At 36.4% G+C, this 20,870-nt stretch overlaps 1 protein-coding gene across 2 annotated transcripts in view; it reads right to left on the reverse strand.

The window, feature by feature from the left end:
• WNK3 (WNK lysine deficient protein kinase 3) overlaps nucleotides 1–20,870 on the reverse strand; it is a 103,960-nt gene that overhangs the window by 49,967 nt on the left and 33,123 nt on the right. For both annotated transcript variants that reach the window (XM_087956769.1, XM_026676280.2), the window contains exons 3-7: nucleotides 14,352–14,524; nucleotides 12,406–12,626; nucleotides 10,130–10,287; nucleotides 8,238–8,326; nucleotides 4,102–4,324 (exon numbers count right to left, since the gene is read on the reverse strand). In XM_087956769.1, the coding sequence (XP_087812895.1) occupies nucleotides 4,102–4,324; nucleotides 8,238–8,326; nucleotides 10,130–10,287; nucleotides 12,406–12,626; nucleotides 14,352–14,524 (864 nt within the window). The remainder of the gene's footprint in view (nucleotides 1–4,101; nucleotides 4,325–8,237; nucleotides 8,327–10,129; nucleotides 10,288–12,405; nucleotides 12,627–14,351; nucleotides 14,525–20,870) is intronic.

Genomic DNA, 20,870 nt, shown 5'->3' on the forward strand with positions numbered 1-20,870 from the left:
AGTTTCTTTGTCCTGTTTGCCTAGCAGATCCGTCTTTTGCTGATTCAGTTAAGAGCTGATCTAGTAGCAAAAACTGCTTTCTGGTTTTCACTGCTGGAAATGTGTTACTATTTGTTATATTATGATAATTTCTTCTTTTTTCATCATCACTAAATATTTATTCCACAAAAGTTATTTTTTTAAGTTCAATTTTCTTAGAACAATTACAGGTAGTCCTTGACTTACAATAGTTCATTTAGTGGGTATTCGAAGTTATAACGACACTGAAAAAAGTAACGTATGACCATTTTTCACACTTACAACCATTGTAGAATCTCCATGATCAAGTGATCAAAATTCAGAAGCTTGGCAACTGTTTCATATTTATAATGGTTGCAGTTTTCTGAGATCATATGATCATTTTTGCAACCTTCTGACAAGCAAAGTCAATGGGGAGGCCAGATTCACTTAACAACTGTGTTACTAACTTAATAACTGCAGTGATTCACTTAACAACTGTGGCAAGAAAGGTCATAAAATGGGGCAAAGTTCACTTAACAACCATCTCACCTAGCAACAGAAATGTTGGGCTCAATTGTGGTCATTAAGTTGAGGACTACCTGTAGTAGATCATTCATTTCTAACTGCTTAGATCTTATTAAACAGAACATGATACATTCTACAACCACCACAGAAGTATAATGAATAGACCACCCTAGCATATCACAAAAACATCTGCAACATGCCAAATATTATTGCCACATATTTGAAATATTCATAAGGCAATTCTGAGACATTCACCAGGATCCTACATAATGGTATGATCCATTTGCAATTTCTTGTTATTCATTTGTTTATTCTTAGCTTATTGCAAATCCATTATTTACAGGTTTTACATGCAAACTAGGGCACAATGGCTTAAACATGAAAACACAGATCAAAGAAAGCATTCAAGCACTGCTCTTGCGTTAAATGGAACTACTGAAGGTCAGAGTCTTAACTGCCATCTGCTGAGCAAGGTCTGTAAACCCAATCTACCCCCAAAGAAAAAGAAAAACAGAAAAGGGACCCCACAAATGCATTTAAGATCCATTCCATAAGACAAGGGATCACAGTACCACTTACAAAACCTCACAGTTGGGTGGTGAGTGGGTGATGCTTAAGCAGTAGCCTTCTGCCTGCATATATTTTATATGAAATGAACAAATGCATTGCCATGTTTCCTTTCAGTAACATCAGCTGTCATTTGTCAAGATTCCTCTGTGGCCAAATGTTTTATAAAAACAAAACCAAGGCAACAGTGAGGCAAAATGAAGAATCTACAGTCTGAACACATTTTTCTTTTCTTAAGCACAGGATGATGAAAAGAAACAACATAAAAAGAGGAAAGTAGAGACTGTTCATAGCAATACAGTATTCTTACTTATTTTAACCTCAAAACATTGTAACCAAGATTTGACTAAAGCTTAGCTTGGCTTCAATGCCATGGTGAGGAAAATATTTATTCACTGAGGAGAATCGGAACAGTCTCTTAGGTGCAGATTGAATGAAATGTTATTGCTAAAAGAAATGATGGAGGAAGACTGTAGAAAGTTTTGAGAATAATCTTAATACAAGTAGAGAAGGAAGGATGACTGGGATGCAAGTAATTTTTTTACAACCCAATAATGAAACTTAAAGAAAAGGCAAGAGAAAATGCAAATGATTCTGGATAAGACAAAAATGCGTGAATTTTTTTTTTAAATCTCCAGGGATGATCACTAATTAAATTAAGCTTTTGCAGAGGCAATTATCTACGTTAACAGTGAGAGAGATGGAAATAAAGATGAACTATGCAAAACAAATAAAATTTAAATTTCCACATAAATCAAGGAGATGGTTGGCATACAAGCTGCGAAAAGAAAAAGGAACTGATATTAAACTTCCAAGAAAGGAATATTGTACTAACAGATTAACAATCAGAGACAAATTTTGAATGGACCAATAAGGGAACTATGCAAAGTTGTCACAAAGATTAAAACAGGAAAGATATCTGATATATATGGGCTGCTGCCTCTTATTACAAATGTTTTGAAGATGAGTTTTTACAAACTTTACAACAGATGATGAATACTATTTTGCAATATGGAAAGATTCCTGATAGATGGAAGGAGGCTAATATAAGAATATCTAAAAAGGGATAAGACTTGACTTTAACAAGAAACAATCAACCAATATGTTTATTGAATAATTATTATAAACTGTTTATTATGATTTTGGCTGAAAGGTTAAGAATAATTCTATAGATTTTTTTTTACCTAAAAAAAAGAATTGAGAGATAATACTAGAAACACTTCGAACATTTAGAAACATTTGGAGTAACATAATGAAAAACAAGCTGCACTGATATTCTTAGATGCAGAGAAGGCCTTGAAATGGATTTTTGGTTTAGTGTTCTGGAACACATGAACCTTAGATATACTTTTACTAAATGAGTAAGGTTGATTTATACTTCTTAGAAAGCACAAATAATTGTTAATGGGAATTAACAAAACCTTATGAGATTCAAAAAAGGCAAGATAAGGATGTCCAGTGTCTCCAACTTTGTTCATTTCAGCTCTTCAGGTATTGAACAGAGATAAGATCAGTGAATTATGAGAGTTAAGATTGTAAAAGAAACTTATAAGGTATAAGTTAAGAACAGAAATGGCAGATAAAGATAAAAGGCTGATGTTCCAGGATTTAAGAAATCTGATTATAATATACAGATGGAACAATGGGAAAATATATGGTCAAAAGGGTTGAAATTTACATTGTGTGTTTTGATCTCAAAAAGAATGCTTATAAAATGATGTATTGTTGATACATGATGCCAGAGAAATTCCCTGAGGAAGTATAAAGGGACATCAAACATATGTTGGAAATGCTCAAACTTTTTTCTTTTAGGGTTAGTGGATAAACAGTTACAAAAAAAGACATGGCAAATTATTACAATACATGATCATAGTACCAAAATTACAATATGCGCAGTGATTGAAAGACCTATTATCAAGAAATGGTTAGTAAAATTGACAGATGGATTAATTAATTTCTTTGATTAGAAAAAAATATTACATTTATTTATTTACACTGGAAGCCTCTTATGGACTTTTTGTGTAAAAATGACCAAAATGAACATGATAATGGTTTTGTTGATTAAACAGGATAGATTATAGAGAGAAGAGCAATATGACATAACCTTAGAAGGGAGGTCAAAATATTTTACTTATAACTGTTATGACAAATATCGGAAGCCACTTATATTTTTACTTTCTTTCTTTTCTATTTTTCTTCATCTTTTTTATTTTCTTGCATTTTATATTTTCTTTTATTTCTTTCCCTTTTTTCTTTTATACTTTCTAAGTTTGTGTTAGCTTTTATCTTCTTGTTTAAAAGTTGTAATAGAAGTTACATACATGAACACAAGAAACACAGCCCTTCTTAACCTATGAGGTATCCTAAAAGAATCACGCCTTGTAAATAAAGCTCAAAGCATCAGTAAATAGGAGATTGAGTGGAGCACTTGTATTCTAGATATTACAATACAATTAGCAGCCTCAGCATGATAAATCTTTGTGAATCTAAATTAATTTATTCATTTATCCATAATTTATAAACTACCTTCCATAATAATTAATTAGATTGCTTATAACCCTAAGCTAAAAGATAATAAAACTGCAAAAGGCAGGAAAAAATATATAAAAATGGATCAATTTAATTATTTGTAATTCTTCCAGTCTGCAAAAAAAAAAGAGAGGAGATAATGGGGATATTTCCTGCTTCTCTCATGTGCAAACAGAAAATTACAGTTAACCTAGAATAGTAGCCTTGACAAGGAGGAGAAGAAAACTATTAAGTTAGGGAAGAAGCAAGGATGAGTAAGTTTCCTTCCCCTGCACCATGACTTTTATCCAAATTTCATTTCTCTCTTTTACATCAGTTTTTAGGAGCAGTTTTCTAACTATAGCTCTTTTATAAAATGGAGATTCCCCAATTTTGAGAGTAACACTTATAAATACTCCCCCCACCCATGACGTACAGTATGTACCATAAGGCAAGAGAAATTGCTGCAGAAAGAAGCAAAGCAGTGACCATAATACTCACCATTTCGCAAGCCACTTCCTCTGGGATATCTGTTTCCACGTTGAAACTGAACTCTATTGCTTCGTTGTCTTTGTGCTTCCCTTTCAGCTTCTTGGGATCTTCCACCCAAAGTCTCAAAGCCAAAGAGGAATGCATCCCATCCTCCTCTTCCTCTGCCAGCTCCACTCTGAGTCCCGTGTCTTCCGCAAAGAAAGCGTGGTTCAAGAGGTCTTTGATGGATAGCCTGAAACAGAATATATTTAACGTTAGACAGTTATGAAAGATGACTGAATGTGCCTTCGGTATACCCAATGTGTATTACTGCAATTGCTGAGGGTTTCTTTTCAAAATTATTATTCTTTCCTTAGAGATATTCCAAAACTGACATAATACGGATAGAGCATGACTTACAACAGTTACAAGGGCATTGAAAAAAATGACTTTTGATCATTTTTTTTCACACTTACGACCATGGCAGCATCCCCATGGTCACGTGACCAAAATTCAGACGCTTGCCAACTGACTCGTATTTATGACAGTTGCAGTGTCCCAGGGTCAGGTATTCGTCTTTGGAACCTTCAATGGGAAAACCATATTCACTTGACAACCACGTTACTTAAATTAACAACTACAGTGATTCACTTAACAACTATCGCAAGAAAGGTCATAAAATGGGGCAAAACTCACTTAACAAACATCTCACTTAGCAACAGAAATTTGGGGCTCAATTGTGGCCGTAAGCCAAGGACTACCTGTACCAATATCATTTTATATACAGTATTTATACTTTATCGTTCGGAACAAATATCCTTCCCCCAATAGGATTTAAGAGAAATTAAAGCAATAATTTAAATACAAATAAAACAAACCCAGATGAGAACACCATTTACTCAAAAGAAGAGTCAGATGAAGTCAAATGAACCTTAGACAATCTTTGCTCTATTCACCACTTGCTTATCGCAGTAAAATTGGATCCAGAAAAGCATTGGTGGAAGGACACAAATGCCACATATTTTCCTGCTTTCTCCTAGCCTTGATAGGCTTTTCAGGAGCATCTCACATTTACAAAAGGGTACCTTCATCTAATTCTTAGGGATTTTCCTTTTGTCCCACAGCTCCTGGAGTCAGAAGGCACTTCCACCATACTATTGCCACTTCTACTCCCCAATACCTCAAAAGCAAGCTGAAGAAGATCCATGTCTTCAAAGCAGTTCATCATGAAAAGGGAGAACATAAATTATCCCACTCTATGCCAAACAAAAATAAGATAAAGAGACTGCACCATTGATTATTTATTAATTTTTTATGAAAAACCTCTCACAAATACAGCAATTCTGGGCTGTTTACAATATTAAAAAAGTAAAGAAGGAATACAACGTAATTAAAATTAGGAGAGATAAATAGAAAAGCTAAACACCAAGGCGATGAGCAGCCTAGGGGTAGAGAAAATCTCAACCTCTGTTAGCCATCCCCTGTCGAGGCCAGTCCCAAGTGAAACAGCAGAGCCAAGTTTTTTGCCTTTTTCACAATGCTAGGAGTGTGGGGACAGATTTCACCTCCAGCAAGAGAATATTCCAGAGGGCAGGTACCACAGCAAAAAAGGCTCTTCTCCTGAACCCCATCAGCCAAAATTCTTTGGAAGACAGAATGCAAAGTAGGCCTTTTCTCCTGGAATGAGTAGGGTAAGCGAATCCCATTATGGTATGATGGCTCCTCAGATTCCCAGGACCCATGCTATACAACGCTTTAAAGACTGAGACTTTGGACTGAACCCAGAAGCAAAGGGCAGCCAGTGCAATTTGTGCAACAGTGCTGTCGTATGCGCCACTCAATGGGCTTCCAGAAGTGTCTGTGCTGCTTGCATTCTGTACCACTTGTAGTTTCTGAATGCTCTTCAAGGATAGCTTATGTAGAGTGTGTTTCAGTAATCCAACCGAGAGATGATCAGGACATGAATGACTGCACATGGGGCCTCATAATCCAGGGAAGGGTGCAACTGGCACACAACACAAAGTTGCAAAAGGCTCTCTCATGCTCAACTGTCACCTACTCATAAAGAAAGAGTCACGAGTCTAGGAGAACCCCAGATGGCATGCCAGTCTGCCTGGGGTAGTGCAAACTCATCAAGAACTAAACATGATAATCCCCCAGATCCCAAGCACCCTTGAACCCACAACCACTCTGTCTTAACAGGTTCAGTTGAAGCCTGTTTTCCCCCATCCAAACCCCCACAGCCTCCAGGTATTACAAGGGGGCAGCCACAATACATAACTTGGGTCACCAGAGATGAGGAATATAAAGTTGGATATCATCTGCATGTTGATGATACCTCTTCCCTATGGTATTGGATGATCTCACCCAGAGGTTTCATGTAGATGTTAAAAAGATGCAGAGAGAGCACCAAGCCTTATAGTACACTGCAAAGGAACAGTCATGGACTGGACCTCTCACTCAACACCGTTTGGAACCAACTTGAAGAAAGGAGTTGAACCAGCGTAATACTGTGCTGCTCAGCCTGAGCTCCTGCAGCTGGCCCAAAAAGATACCACAGTTGTTACTGAAAGCTGCTGAATGATTGAGAAAAGCAAGGATGGATGCAGTAACCCCATTCTGCTCCCCAACTGTAACTCATGCCATCTCCGTCCTATAATCAAACCTGAAACCTGACTGAAAGGGGTTCAGATAATGTTTCATCCAGGACCCTTTGAAGCTGTAGGGCAATCACTTTGTCCACCAGCTTCCCTAAAAAGGGGACAAGGGAAAGTGGATGGAAATTGTTCAAACAAGTGGGATCCAGTGAAGGTTTCTTAAGGTGGGGATAGATCAAGGTTTCCTTAAATAGTACCGGGAACACACCCTGCAGCAGCAATGTATTAATTATTGCTTGGATCCACCTGCAATCACACTTCTGAAAGCTTTTACCAATCAGGTTAGGTAAGGATCTAATAAACAAGTAATGGCACTAACAGCCTCAAGGACTTTGTCCACTTCCTCATATCCAACAAGGTCAAACTTCTCCCAGATAACTGGATAGGTCTGTTCCCTGAGCATCTCTAATGGACTTGCTGCAACTGAGAATGAATTGATTTTATGCATCAGGTGCTCAACAAATTCTGCCACACTGCCCAGTAAATGTTCATCCAAGCCCTTCTTCCTTAGGCAGGACCAGGTGACCTTAATCAGGACTTCCAGGTGGCACTCTGTGGACAGATAATAGTGGTGAAATAGCCATCTGTCCATTCTCCTCCTTCACTCATCTCTTATTCTATGATGTGTGAATTTCTGATCAAATATCAGCTCTCTTTTTTTTTTGAGAAAGACCTGAAAAGCATTCAAGATAAAAACTTTGAAGCCTAGGATGGATGGTGAAGCAAAAATTCCTGTAAAGGGGGAAACACATAATTCTACAGAATTTCTTTTTCTTCTTTTAGATTTTACTGAAGCTTCAGATATAATAAAGCTGAGCCAGAAGTACATGGACAGTTTTCAAAGACAGTGGATTGTGGACTACTTTTGAACTATTAATGTGCCATCATCTGACCAAGTTGAAAGAGAGCTATTGACCATGAGTGAGGCTAGGGAGAGGCATGAGAAGTGAGATCAAGTTATTGAGTGTGGGGGAGGAGAGGTAGATTAATGTTTCCTGCATCTCCTTCTCTATTACTAAGGCTTTATAAATTAAAGCAACAGGTCTCCAATGTAACAGTCCTTGGAGTGATTAAAGTAGGCATTGTGTATGTTACAGGGAAAAGATAACTGGATAAGATTTTAAATTCCAACATAATATCTAATCTTCTAACCTTACTCCTTTTTGCATTAATTTGAGGAATGTAGAATCCCATCATTTTTTCACTGTATAAAAACTAGAGAAAATCAAGAATTTTCATTTTGACTGATTCTATGTTTCTGCAATACTTTCGTTATATATGTCTTAACAGTCCTTTGGGAAATGAGCCAGGCAAATCTCATTTGCTATATGGCTTCATGAGCTTCATTCCTTTTGACTTCAAAGGGACTTATGCAGGTGTTTAAAGCATGAATGTTTTGCTTAATCAGATATTTTTTCCCTGTAACAACAAATAGCTATTAATACTTAAATACTAGCTCTTAATTTGCACAATTCAAAGTAAGGAGAGACAAAAAATGGATCTGCCCACCTTTCAGACTTGTTCTGCTGAATGCAACATTCAATGATCTCTTTTACTTCTGGGTCTGTCACCTTATTAAAACTAGCAGGTTTAATGCCCTAGAAGAGAAGGGACATAGTTGTTAACAAAATTACATTGGAGATTTCTCTTCTACAGTTGTACAGAATTATGGAAAATTCCCAAGGTTACAAATACAAGGCCTAAGCAGCCAATATAGTAGAAATAGTTTTAGCTATCACACACACATGTATGTACATATATTAAAACAAAACATTTCAGTCTGTCCTGAATCAATAACTCCCTTCCTTTAAATGCCAGGTATTATTTCTTAAATCAGATCTGATTGAAAAGGATCCAAATAAATGCAGTGCTCTCAATCTTTTGGAATATGAATCTTTGTTAATATGAATTTTTTGGAAGATGAATCTTTTTAAATATGATTTACCCTTATTTTCTAAGTTGATGGCTTTTACTAATTCCTTCTGAAAAATTCTCATACATTTGGTTTTTAAAACTGTATTTAATCCTGCATGGGAGTGGGAGATATGTATGCGCATACATATGGCCCTTCCAGAACAGATAAATATGCATTATGATTTGAAAGTACATTGTCTTTGCCTGTCAAATATTGAAAATGTAAAAAAAAAAAAGCCCATTGTACTGATGAGTAGTTATTCCAGTGTGATGGTATAATACAGCACTCCCCAACCTTTCTGGCACCAGGGATTGGTTTTGAAAGAAAAACGCTCTTCCATGGATTGGGGTGGGATGGTTTTGCATGCAACCTAGATCAGATGCATGCACAGATAAAGCTTTGCTTGCTCACCCACTATACCAGTCCGCTGCTCAGGGATTGGGGACCCCTGGTATAATATGACCATCACTTTTTGGAAATAGTTACATATGTACTTCTCACATACATAAAATACAGTTATAAATAAATATTCATACAGTACACAATTAGACAAAGTAATAGTAGCCCTACCATGAAATAAAAAGAAGGCATCTGTTTCAAAAGAATTCAAAAGTCATTAACAGCAGCACATTAGGAAAAGGGTATTCTAACCTGTGGAATACAATCTACCAGGAAGGTGTGTGTTTTTTTGATAGGTCACACTGAAATAAATTATTGTAGAACAACACAACCTGTATAGGAGACTGTTTCAGCAGAGTACACAAGACAGTGTCTGTTAATAGAATTTTCCTGAAAGTGTTTCCTTTAGAAACCCAGTTGGGAAATATCATAACAAGATATAATAAATAAAACCAACATAGAGGAACAATTCAGAAAAAAAATAGGCAGTATCCTACTGGTTTTTATAATAATTGCCTTGTCCAGTTTCATAACTGTATTTTGTACATTTTGATTACTATACCAGTAAAATAAGATGTACACAATAGTCAGAGAAGATTATGAAGCCTGAAACAAAGCCCTTGGTTATTACTCAAGATCTCTTCATGAAAGAATCTGTGCCAGCTGGCAGAAGAACAAGCAGAGAATTGTGGGGTTAGTTGTTGATTCAATAGTGAACGCATTTGGTAAATTTTCAGAAAAGGGAGCAACAATGATTGGTGCCCAGACAAAAGCTTGAAATGTAGTTTGTTTCTGTTCCATTTTGGCTCAGGACAATAAATTAAAAAAATACAAGCTTAACTTGCACATTCTGCCATTTGATTATCAAATAGCAATTTGTATTTTTTCAGGGAGTGAAACAACTGAAAAGATTATCTACTCTACAGCAAACTAACAAAATCTAGAAAAATCTAGAAAATACTAGAATAAGTCTGGTAGCTGCTTTGCATGACAACAGGACCAATACAGGTTTAGCACAATAGGCTTATTTGCTTTAGGCCCATCTTATACAGGTTTGCCTTCTTGAAGAAGTGAATTGTGCACCTACACTGGTTACTTTTCTGTAGATCTGGGCTGCATTCTGACATTCAGAATATGGGTATTCAGAAGTTGCCATCTCTAACATGCACATTCCAAAAGCATAGACATCCACTGACTCATCATAATGTTCTTCATACATCTCAGGAGCCATGAATTCAGGAGTTCCTGAAATAAAAGATAAGAAAAACCAATGGGTTATTACAGTCACATTAGATTGTGGTCACTCAATGAATATTTACCAAGAGTTGCTTATTTCTATGTTGTAATATTCAATATATTAATAATGAATTTGTTTTCCAAGCATGGATTCTTACCTACAAGCAAACAGGAAGTACCAGTTGCTGAAGCAGGATTTATAGATAGATAGACAGATAGATAGACAGACAGACAGACAGACAGACAGATATAGATAGATAGATATAGATTTATAGATAGATATATAGATATAGATATATAGATTATAGATTTATATATAGATTATAGATTTATATATATATGTGTGTGTGTGTGTGTGTGTGTGTGTGTGTGTGTTTTCTGAGGTTCTCATGGTATTTGTATGTGGATCTTTGGTTATTCGGGTTTTCTCCCGCGTAAGATTGGAAGTATCTAGGCAACGTTTCGATGAAGTCTCATTCATCATCTTCAGGCTTGTGTCTTCGGCTCTGTGCTTCTCAGAGTGATGTGAGCTTGCAGCTGCTTCTTCCTTTTAACTGCTAGTGGGGGTGTGACTTGATTGGGTGGGGGCTTGGCTGTGTTCTGATTGGGTGGGGTGTGTTCTCATTGGTTGGGGGTTTGGCTGTGTTCTGATTGGTTGGGGGTTGGCCGTGTTCTGATTGGCTGGAGGCGTGTTCTGTTCAGGTGGGGACTTGGTTGTGCTCAGGTTAGTCTTAGTTGCTGGGGGATTTGAGCTGGTGAGCTGTGATCCTGCTGTTTGGCTTCGAGTTCATGGTCATGCCGCATCTTCATGGTGGGTGTCAGTTCGCTTCATGTATGGCTCGGAGGGGTTTGAGGTGGGTAGTGATGCAGCTGCAGTGCGGCTTCTGGTCCGTGGTCATGTCTCATCTTCTGTGTGGGTGTGAGTCTGCTTTCTACGTGGAAGTGTGGTGGTGGCATCTTGTGTGGCTCTCATGGGTGTGGGTCTGGTGTCATTCTTCATGTTAGGTACGTTGCCTAGATACTTCCAATCTTACGCGGGAGAAAAACCCGAAAACACACACACACACACACACACACACACATATATATATATATAAATTCAGCTTTGTTCGGGTATATTCCCACGTCATTGTAGTTGTGCTTTTAAAGTTGTAGCAACGTTTCGGCAGAATCTCATCTGCCATCATCAGGCTTGTGTATTGTGTTCGTCTGTGAGTCAGACTTTCACAGCCGTTTCAGTTTTAAATTTGGGACTAGCCTACTGCTGTGCCAGAATGGTTTTTTCTTCATCCTGATTGGTAGGGAGTCTTGGTCTGTGTTTATTGGTCTTGGAGTTTGCTGTGTTCTGCTTGATTGGTGTTTCTAATATCTTCTGTCTGTTTTGTGGCTTTTTTTTGTCTTGATTGGCTGGCAACATTGTGTTCCTGTATTGGAGGCTTTTAGTGCAGCTTGGCTCCGAGTAAATGGACGGCTGTCATTTATTAGGAAGCTAGGTTTCATCTGGGTGCCTGGTTGGGGTGTGTTTGAGCTGGAGGTATCAGGGGGGATCTGTTTGTGCGTAGGTGTTTGCCTGGCTTGTAGTGTGGAGATTTTTTTGTTTGTGAGTGCAGGCTTCCAAATAATTGACAGTCTGGTGGAATCATCTCTTCTATTCATGCTTTCAGGTTGCTACAACTTTAAAAGCACAACTATAATGATGTGGGAAAACACCTGAACAAAGCTGAATACCATACATGTAAGTACCCGCGAAAACTTAAGAATATATATATATATATATATATATATATATATTAAAGAAAAGTACTTCAGAGGAAAACAATCCAAATAGACCAATTAAGACTGAGTGTGCCTTGTGGTTACACTATGCTAATCTATTATATTAGACGTGAGGGTGAGAATTTTCTCTTGGAAAAAGCTCTTTATATACTTTAAATTGTGACTGCAGGTTAAAGGCACTATCACTATATTTCCTGTTGCTTGATGTATCTTTTGACATCTATTTTAACTATACAGTGTAAAGCAACTTTGACTTATATGTCGTTGCAGATTCCTGTCTTTATAGATGGCAAAGAGACAAAGAGAGCAGCTGCCCAATAGAAATACCAAACACATTTACAGTATATTCACCAATAACACTCTTCGCAAATGAAGTGCGCATTAAGGTAGCGAGTCCCAAGTCCCCTATCTTCACTGAACCAGTAGGTCCTGTGATGAAGATATTGTCACATTTCAAATCACGATGGATGATAGGAGGAGTCCTTGTGTGCAGAAAATGTAGCCCTTTTAAAATCTGTCGGCACCAGCTCCTCAACACCTTTGGCTTCATGAGTTTGAAACGCTTTAAATACCTGTAAAGAAATGAGTATGACTGGAGAAAGCCAAAAAGCATTTATGCATTAAATAAATACATAGTTTTAAGTTAATCAAGATTCTATGTGCCATGATCAACCCTCAGAGGTTCCATAAAATGGTACACTCTCTTATCTCAGGAACTGCATAATCCTGAGTTGTATTCCAAGTTATCATTATTAAACTAGTTTAGCTTTCCTAAGCTAAACAGAGAAACAGAATAACCATGGATGAGCAAAACAAAACAAAACAAAACAAAAAACAATGGGAGCAGGAGTTACATTTGACTTCCTGTTGGCTTCCCTATCAACTTTCCTTGTGGGAAGCTGGCAGAGAGCTGAAAATGACAATCATGTGATTACAGCTGACCACAGCAGTGTGGCAGTGCTGAAAAGGCCACAACTTTGCCAAATTTAAATCGCAGGAGTCCAGTGTTTGGATGAATTTTTTAAAGTTAGTCCATTTGAGGTATATTGATTCAAATATTGTTGCCTACAATGCACTGTTTTACCTAACTGAAAGTTACAAGCATAAAGCAGAGTTTTAGTAGTACATAGATTGAGAGAAAGAGAAAAGAAATATCTTATTACAATTTTTCCCCTAAAACTCTGGCAATACAAATTGTATCCCAATCCATGCTGCTTTAAATTTCAAAAAGGGATTAGTTGATCATGAGCTATGCAGTTCATAGGAAAGCCTCAAAACCCAACGTAATGCTTGATCATGACAATCCTCCTACAGTAGTTACAAATATATCTTCTTCACAAAGAAAACCAATAGCGCTAGTAGATACTCTAAATACACCAAATGCAGGAATAAAAGTATTTGACATTTTAATATTTATTATTTATCTTTTCTCTTACTGAATATTCTTACATTCAAGAAGTTATCAATTCATTTTTACTAATATTTGGGTAAAAGGAAGAAAAACCACGAAACATAAGATAAAATTTCGTGGCATAAATTTCATGTAATCTGTAACACTATTTTATAAAGAATTTTTACTTACTTAATGGGCTTCTATACTTGCAATATAATCATCCTAATACATCTTAATTCTTTCTTGACTATAACCAATCCATTGAAATCACTATGAATCATTTAGAAGCAGTGAATTAAGCATAACACAGCAAATTAAAAACATGTTAAGACATAAATCAGCTTGAAAACAGTAATTCTAGAAACACCAAAGCATTTAAATATATATATATTTCATCTTCAATGCTGCCATGAAATACTGTTCAAGTAATTTCTCTGCTTTTTCCTAATGCTTCCATCCATCCCTCCAGTCTTGCTAACTGAACCAATCATAAAACAGAAGTGTTAGCTCACAATTTATCATACTCCATTATTGTTTTATTTATTCCATTCACCATATCAGGTAGGCTTAAAATATATTAAATTAAATCTTAGAATTAATTACTGACTGACTCATACCGCATTTAAACTTAATGCTTCTTAACTCACTGTACTTCCATGAAACATATTTTATATAAGTTAGATAGCAAACAACTACAATTCAGTCAGCTGGATATTTTGATATATTTTAGAAGAACCATAAAGTGACCTAATTGTTTGCTGCATGTTGTAGATACTGAGCTGCCTAACTGATAATTCAACAACAATATGGTTAGTGTCCAGAACACTACTGGCAATTGTAAACAATGTTCAAAAACATTCTGCAAATATTTGTTTTGTTAATGAGAAAATCAGGAAATACATACGTTTTCAGTGTTCCAGATGTCATCAGTTCAGTTACCAAAACAATACACTTCTTTCCCTTAACCGTTGATTCCCAAGAATCATAAAATCGGACAATGTTGGGGTGTTGTAGCCCCTTCAGCATTTCAGCTTCTTCTTTAAACCTCTGCTGTTCTGCTTTGGTCAGCTTCCTGTCCTAAAAATATAAAAAGGTGTACCATAATCATTAAGTTATCTGCAGCTACAGTAACATTTCAGCTACTAATATTTTATCAATATTATGGCAGCATTTAGAAGCCATATAAAGAGGCCATATAAAGACTTCACTTTTCTGTTTTAAACACAGACTGAAGAAGTCCAAATACTTCTGATATATTAAACAAACCGATAAACAATTGTGATACAGTATTTAAATTAACATATAAATGGAAAAAGACAAAAAAGTAAACATCTAGAAGTTGCAACATGAACAAAACAATTTACTAATTTGCTCAGAAGTTTTCTTACTTTTCTTTTCTCCTATCCCCACTGTGATGACCCGTAGTCTTTCAAAATAACCCAAAACCCAAAACATATATTAAAGTCCGGTAAAGCCTTCAACTTAACTTCACTGTTTTATTAGGCACAGTTTAAAGTCACAAAAGTAAATAATGAGGCAAACAGGAAAACCAAAACAAACTGCATTGATGAGAGTTCTAAAGCAAGCCGAGATAACTAATTATAAACTCCAGGAAAATAACTGAGAAAAGTCCATGAGAAGAACGCCAGCAAAGATAAACCTCTTTCAAGGTAAACACTAATTGACTTCAGCAATTCTAACTGAGCAGTTGCAAACTTATATACATAGCTCCCACCTGCAAGCCACGAGGAGGATCATGGTAATCTCCTCTTGAGTAGACCTCGCTTTTCCCTGATCCTCTCCTCCCTGCGTGACCTAGGATGGATAGGGGATGGGCCTAGATCCTCCTCTGACTGCTCAGCCGGCCTCTGCCCTTCCCCAGCCTCCTCCACCACCTCTGGAGCCACACTCCCACTCCTCTTCCTCAGAGTCAGACTCCACCAGGGGCATGACACCCACCCACTCAACCTGCAAATAGCAAATATTAGCAATCTACTCCATTAAACAATACAGATTCATGTTTTGCATTGCAAATAATTATTCAGGCCATTTCCCATGCATGAAAGCTTGTTAGACTATATCTCCCAAATTACAGAGCTCTCTAGTATGGCTAGCTAGATATTCATTAAACTAGTTAATCTGACAAATTTTAAGCAGGGTTGTGTAGAATTGTCCTATGTGAGACAAGGCTAGTACAAATGTATTACAGGTAGTCCTCAAGTTACAACAATTCATTTAGTGACCATTCAAAATTACAACGGCACTGAAAAAAATTAACTTATGATTGTTTTTTATATGACCACTGCAGCATCCGCCTGGTCAACTGTCAGCTTGGCAACTGACTCATATTTATAACATTTGCAGTGTCCCAGATCATGTGATCAACTTTTGTGACCTTCTCTCAAGCAAAGTCAATAGGGATGCCAAATTCACTGAACAACTATGTTAAGTGAATTTGGCTTCCCTATTGACTTTGCTTGTTAGTAACTTAATAACTACAGTGATTCACTTGACAACTGTGGCAAGAAAGTCATAAAATGGGACAAAATGTAACAAGACACTTAATAACTGTCTTGCTTAACAATGAAAATTTTGGGCTCAATTGTGGTCGTAAGTCAAAGACTACTTGTACAGGTCTGAAAATATACAGTGTTGTTTCTGTGTATCCAGAGTCATAGGGGCATTGTCTTTCTGGAGAAGAAATCTTCCTGTATCAGTCCAATTATAATGGACTTTGGGGGAAGAAGAAGCTGCCTAGATAACAATCAGACAAGAGAGGCAGGAGCCAGCAATCACTCAACCGTCAAAGAAATAAACTTAGGAAGGACTCACACAAGTGGATGAAGCACTAAAAAGTGGAGATGAGAAATTTGTGCCTTCAAATTTACAAGATTCTGTTAATATAGCCTTACAATAAAGTCGAATTAGTAGTTTCCAAATACACTTAATGAATAGATCCATTTAGCACATGTTGCAAAATTCAAATGAGAGATGACCAGGGTATGAGTGAGTGAGCACAGGGTCTCATGATCCAGAAAAGGGCAAAGTTGACACACAACACAAAGTTTAGATACTTTATGTTTAGTTAGGTGCCATAAGGGAAGCAGAGTACCTGTTGGGATTCAATAGCAAATAAATATTGGGTCTTGACTTGATCCAATTGGTGCTCTGTTTCTGCTACATGCTGTTTAATGAGTGCTTTGGCCTGATCATTTCCCATGCTGAGTAGAAGGCCTAAAGAGAAGCCTATGGATGAGTTTTCAGTTGCCACTTCCTGTTTTCATGCACACTAAAAATTATCACTCATGGGGCAAGGCCAAAGGGAAAAAAAGCACAGTCTGAGCCAATACTTCAGTATGATCATCCACACTCTACTCTCACTTTCATGAAGCCTGACTCTAGTCACTGGGTGGTATTATAAACACATTTTGGAACTTGATGAGCTGATCTAAGAAATTTGGATTATAAAAGTTGCAATGGTACACAGTTGAAGAAGGGGTTCTACTAGGCACCGCAAAGTTGTGCTACTGGCTTGGCTTCTAATGATACGAGTGCTGCAGATATATGATAGCCACCTCTTGTCTTTAGGAGTTTAAGAATGTCAAATGAGTACATTTTCAGAAATGTAGCCCCCATGAGCTTTCCTTTTCCAGTAGGATTTAGATGAAAGATCACCACTGAAGTCAACAGCTGTCAATTAGACTGGAACACTGTAAAAAGAAGCCAGAAGAATGCAGTGGCCAATAACCTCTACATTCTTGGCAAGAAGACAGCATGGATGTGTCCATTAAGTCACCAGGAGCTAAATTTGACTCAAAGTAATGAATGTGTGAATGTACGTTAAGACTCTTAATGCCTCTGCATTAATGCACAGCATAAATTTGATAACACTGAAAATCCAGCAAAACCAGAAAAATCGTAAGAAAAGGAAATTAGCAATAATCAGATGGATATCTTGGGTAGCCACCATGACTATGTCTCCAGTACCTTAAGAAACATCAGAGCCTCTTGTCTTTTTATTTGTGACAAACCCCTTTCCTCCAGTTTTGATACATAAAAAGTACCTCATAAAACATTCATTACAAATAATTGAATTGACCACATTTTAAGAAGCCTCAATCGATGGAAACAAGCTTTTCTTCCCCCCAAATTCTTTGCCATTGTCATCTTGCCCTGTTCTGTCTGTTTGTGGATGTTTTGATCTGTATTATAAGTTTCTTATTGAGACAATAAGATGTTCTGGGATTCCCATTTTTCTAAGCACATTCCACAGCTTTCTACAATCAATGGAGCACATAGTAACTTTTTTTTTATTACTTGGCTTTCTCAATTATGCAGCATGCAACATCAATAGTGTCTCATGTTCTTTGGCATTTTCTGAAACCAGCTTGGACATCTGTTATCTCTTTTTCCATGTAACATGGAAATCCTGTGCTAGCTGTAGCTTCCAAATGGTCTTCAAGGGCACACTTCATCAGTTCAACTAGGAGGTCATTAATGAGTCTGAGCAGGACCTTCTAATTCAGGAATGGGCACAACTGACACATAATTAGTTGTGCAAAGGACTTCTTAGCTATGACTGTTACCTGTTCCTCAAACAGGAGCTTTCAGTCCAAAGGACAATAATTCCAGGCAGCCACCAGAACTTTTGTAAGACTATGCATCAGAATCTCAGGAACAACCCCCAAATTCAGTCTGAACCCCGACTGGACCCACTAATCACCTAGGGCAGACCAACGTCAGGGAGAAACTAGTTTCTTTCCAGATTCAGATCAATAGTCAGTTTGATTTTTATGTTTCCTTTATAGCAATATTATCAATTTCACATCAAAAAGACTTTAATTTAGCTACATAATAAACATCATTGCTACTTTAAAAGATCCTCAACTCTTCCACAGTAGTATGTTAAGTGCCAATCACCACTGTCCACTGTCCACTGTCACACACTATATCATCAATCATTCTTATGTATAAACTCAATAAACGAATATTTATCTATATTAACAATTGTTTGATATAATTTGAATTGGCAGCATGCTTGTCCAAACACAATTCCCTAAACCCCACAGATTAATTTATGTTTGAATGTTTCCAACACTTTTAACATACAATACACTAACTATTGGCACAGCTTCTGATGAGGAATTTTTTTACAGCTGATCATAAATAAAATTTCATTGGTAATGCTCAGAAGATCAATGGCTCTTAAGCTGCGTAAATCACAGCACACTAACGCTAACAAAATGTCACCTGCAGTAATCTGTTCCGGAATAAAAGTATGCTTAATTGCAAAAACAAATTATCTAAAAACCACAACCATAAGGACATTTTCAAAGAGCTAATGACAAATGATCTGAAGATAGATGGAGAGGGGAGATAATTCAATAGTTTTCAAATGCCTCTCACTAAGGCAGGAAATTCTTCACTCTATTTAGAAATAGAACATAAGGAATGCAACTGAGTAGAATGAAGCTGCATATGGAAATATTTGCTTATAACAATAAACCAATTTATTTTCAGAAAACCAGCAATTTCTAGCCTATTCATTTGTTTCATCTTGCTTTCTTCTTCCCTTTGCGCAAGAAAAAAAGCAGAATTTTGTATGAAACTGAAGCCAAGAATCTTAGATAGTTACTCACAAATTAACTAGGATTGTAAACCAACAAACAACATAGATTTATTCCTGAAAGAGAACCTTGACTTATTTGTAATTCACAATTATTTATGCCTGTTTCATTTGTTCACATAATAGTGGAGTTAATGAGCTATATGTACTGGTACACTGTTTACAGAAAATAAAAATAACTGAAAAATTTGGCTTATCATTAAATGTAAGCAGAGCATTAAAATTAGTTTCCCAACTCCAGTAATAATTCTCTCCTAGAATATAACATAGATCGGACACAAAATTTCCTTCTTTTAGAAGACAAATATCTGATAGGAATACTTTTAAGTTTAGAACAGTACTTCCCAGATTGAATGTCCTTGTTCAATTTACACATTATCAGAAAAAATATTTTAACACCAAAGAATAAGTGATAGAGATGGCCAAAGCAATTTTTTCTCAGCTAATACCCATATATATTTTAGTAACAGTAGATACTACATATGGAGGGAATGTGATGGATCACATATCATATTGCTGCTGAGATGCCACATTAAAAGAAAGCTTCCCTACAGCACTACAAGCAAGCAATTGTTCACCCACCTACCCCCAAATAAATGAAAATAGGTAATTAATTCAGCAAAAAGTAATTAGCAATGGAATGGGAAAAAGTTTCTGCTTCACTGAACTATAAAATGTAATTTAATTGTTTTTCATCCTTAATAAAAACCTGGATTTCATATTTTGTTGCTTAACAGGTAGCAAATTGCAAATTCATTGACATATCTTTTCAGAGTGCCAACTTTAGGGAGTATCTGTTAATTACATAATGGTTATTATGCTTTATTTCTCTTCTCTCATACATTTACAAAATTGCCATTTTTATACTGGATTTTAAATCTAAATTTTCTCCTGAAGTTTAACTTCCTAGAGTTAAATAATGGCGATAAATACTTCTTAAAGTAGCACAAGCAATTTCTGTTTCAAACTCTTTGAGATTATAAATTGTCTGAAAGTTAAATCTGCATTACTATCTACAATAGGTAACCCTATAGATGCTACTTTTAGGTATAATTGCAGAATAAATAATCACATACTCTTGAAATTCTCACTATACAAAAATCGTACTTCTAGACGATTTTTGTAAAGCATTACAAGAAAGTCATATATCATTTTTTTCTGTTCTTACACACATTGTAGTAAAAACAGATGTATGCAAATGGTAAAAGAATTTGTGCAAAATAACACAGGGGTTTCATCCATCCCAAATGTTTACAGATGATTTTATTTTAGGTCTCAATCCCACAATGGTAATTTCATAAACACAGCATCTCCTGCAGGAAAAATCACTACAAACATATCAATCAAGAATTGCTTTTTCCACTCAATTCCCCTTTCTTCATGCTGTAAGATTAAGGAAGAAGTCAAACCTGTTTTCATCAAAACAAAGGAGAAATATACCTCAAGTAGTTTTATCTTTCATCTATATAAACAAGAGCTGAAGTTCTATGCTGAGATTTTTCAAGATGATTAGATGGCAACTTCTTTGGCATAAGAACCCAAGATCTTCGCTTTCAGATCATATCCCTGCTTTATCTGTATGCATGGTCCTGATCCTTGTGTCCTCAAGTAATGTTGCCATTATAAGTATCTTCCTAAAGTCAAACAAGAGAACCAGTGGATTTCCCACAGCCTCTAGACATCAACTGATATTGTTCTCCCTTAAATTGTTTTGCTAAAATATGTGGATATCTATCTTTTCCAGTATCTGCAATTTTCCACTTACCCCGCAATCGCTTGGAAGCAGTAGTGGGATTC

The sequence above is a fragment of the Notechis scutatus genome, chromosome 2 (genome assembly GCF_049901735.1).
Source record: "Notechis scutatus isolate UNSWTSFEM ecotype Mainland chromosome 2, rNotScu1.2, whole genome shotgun sequence".
NCBI classification, from domain to species: domain Eukaryota; kingdom Metazoa; phylum Chordata; class Lepidosauria; order Squamata; family Elapidae; genus Notechis; species Notechis scutatus.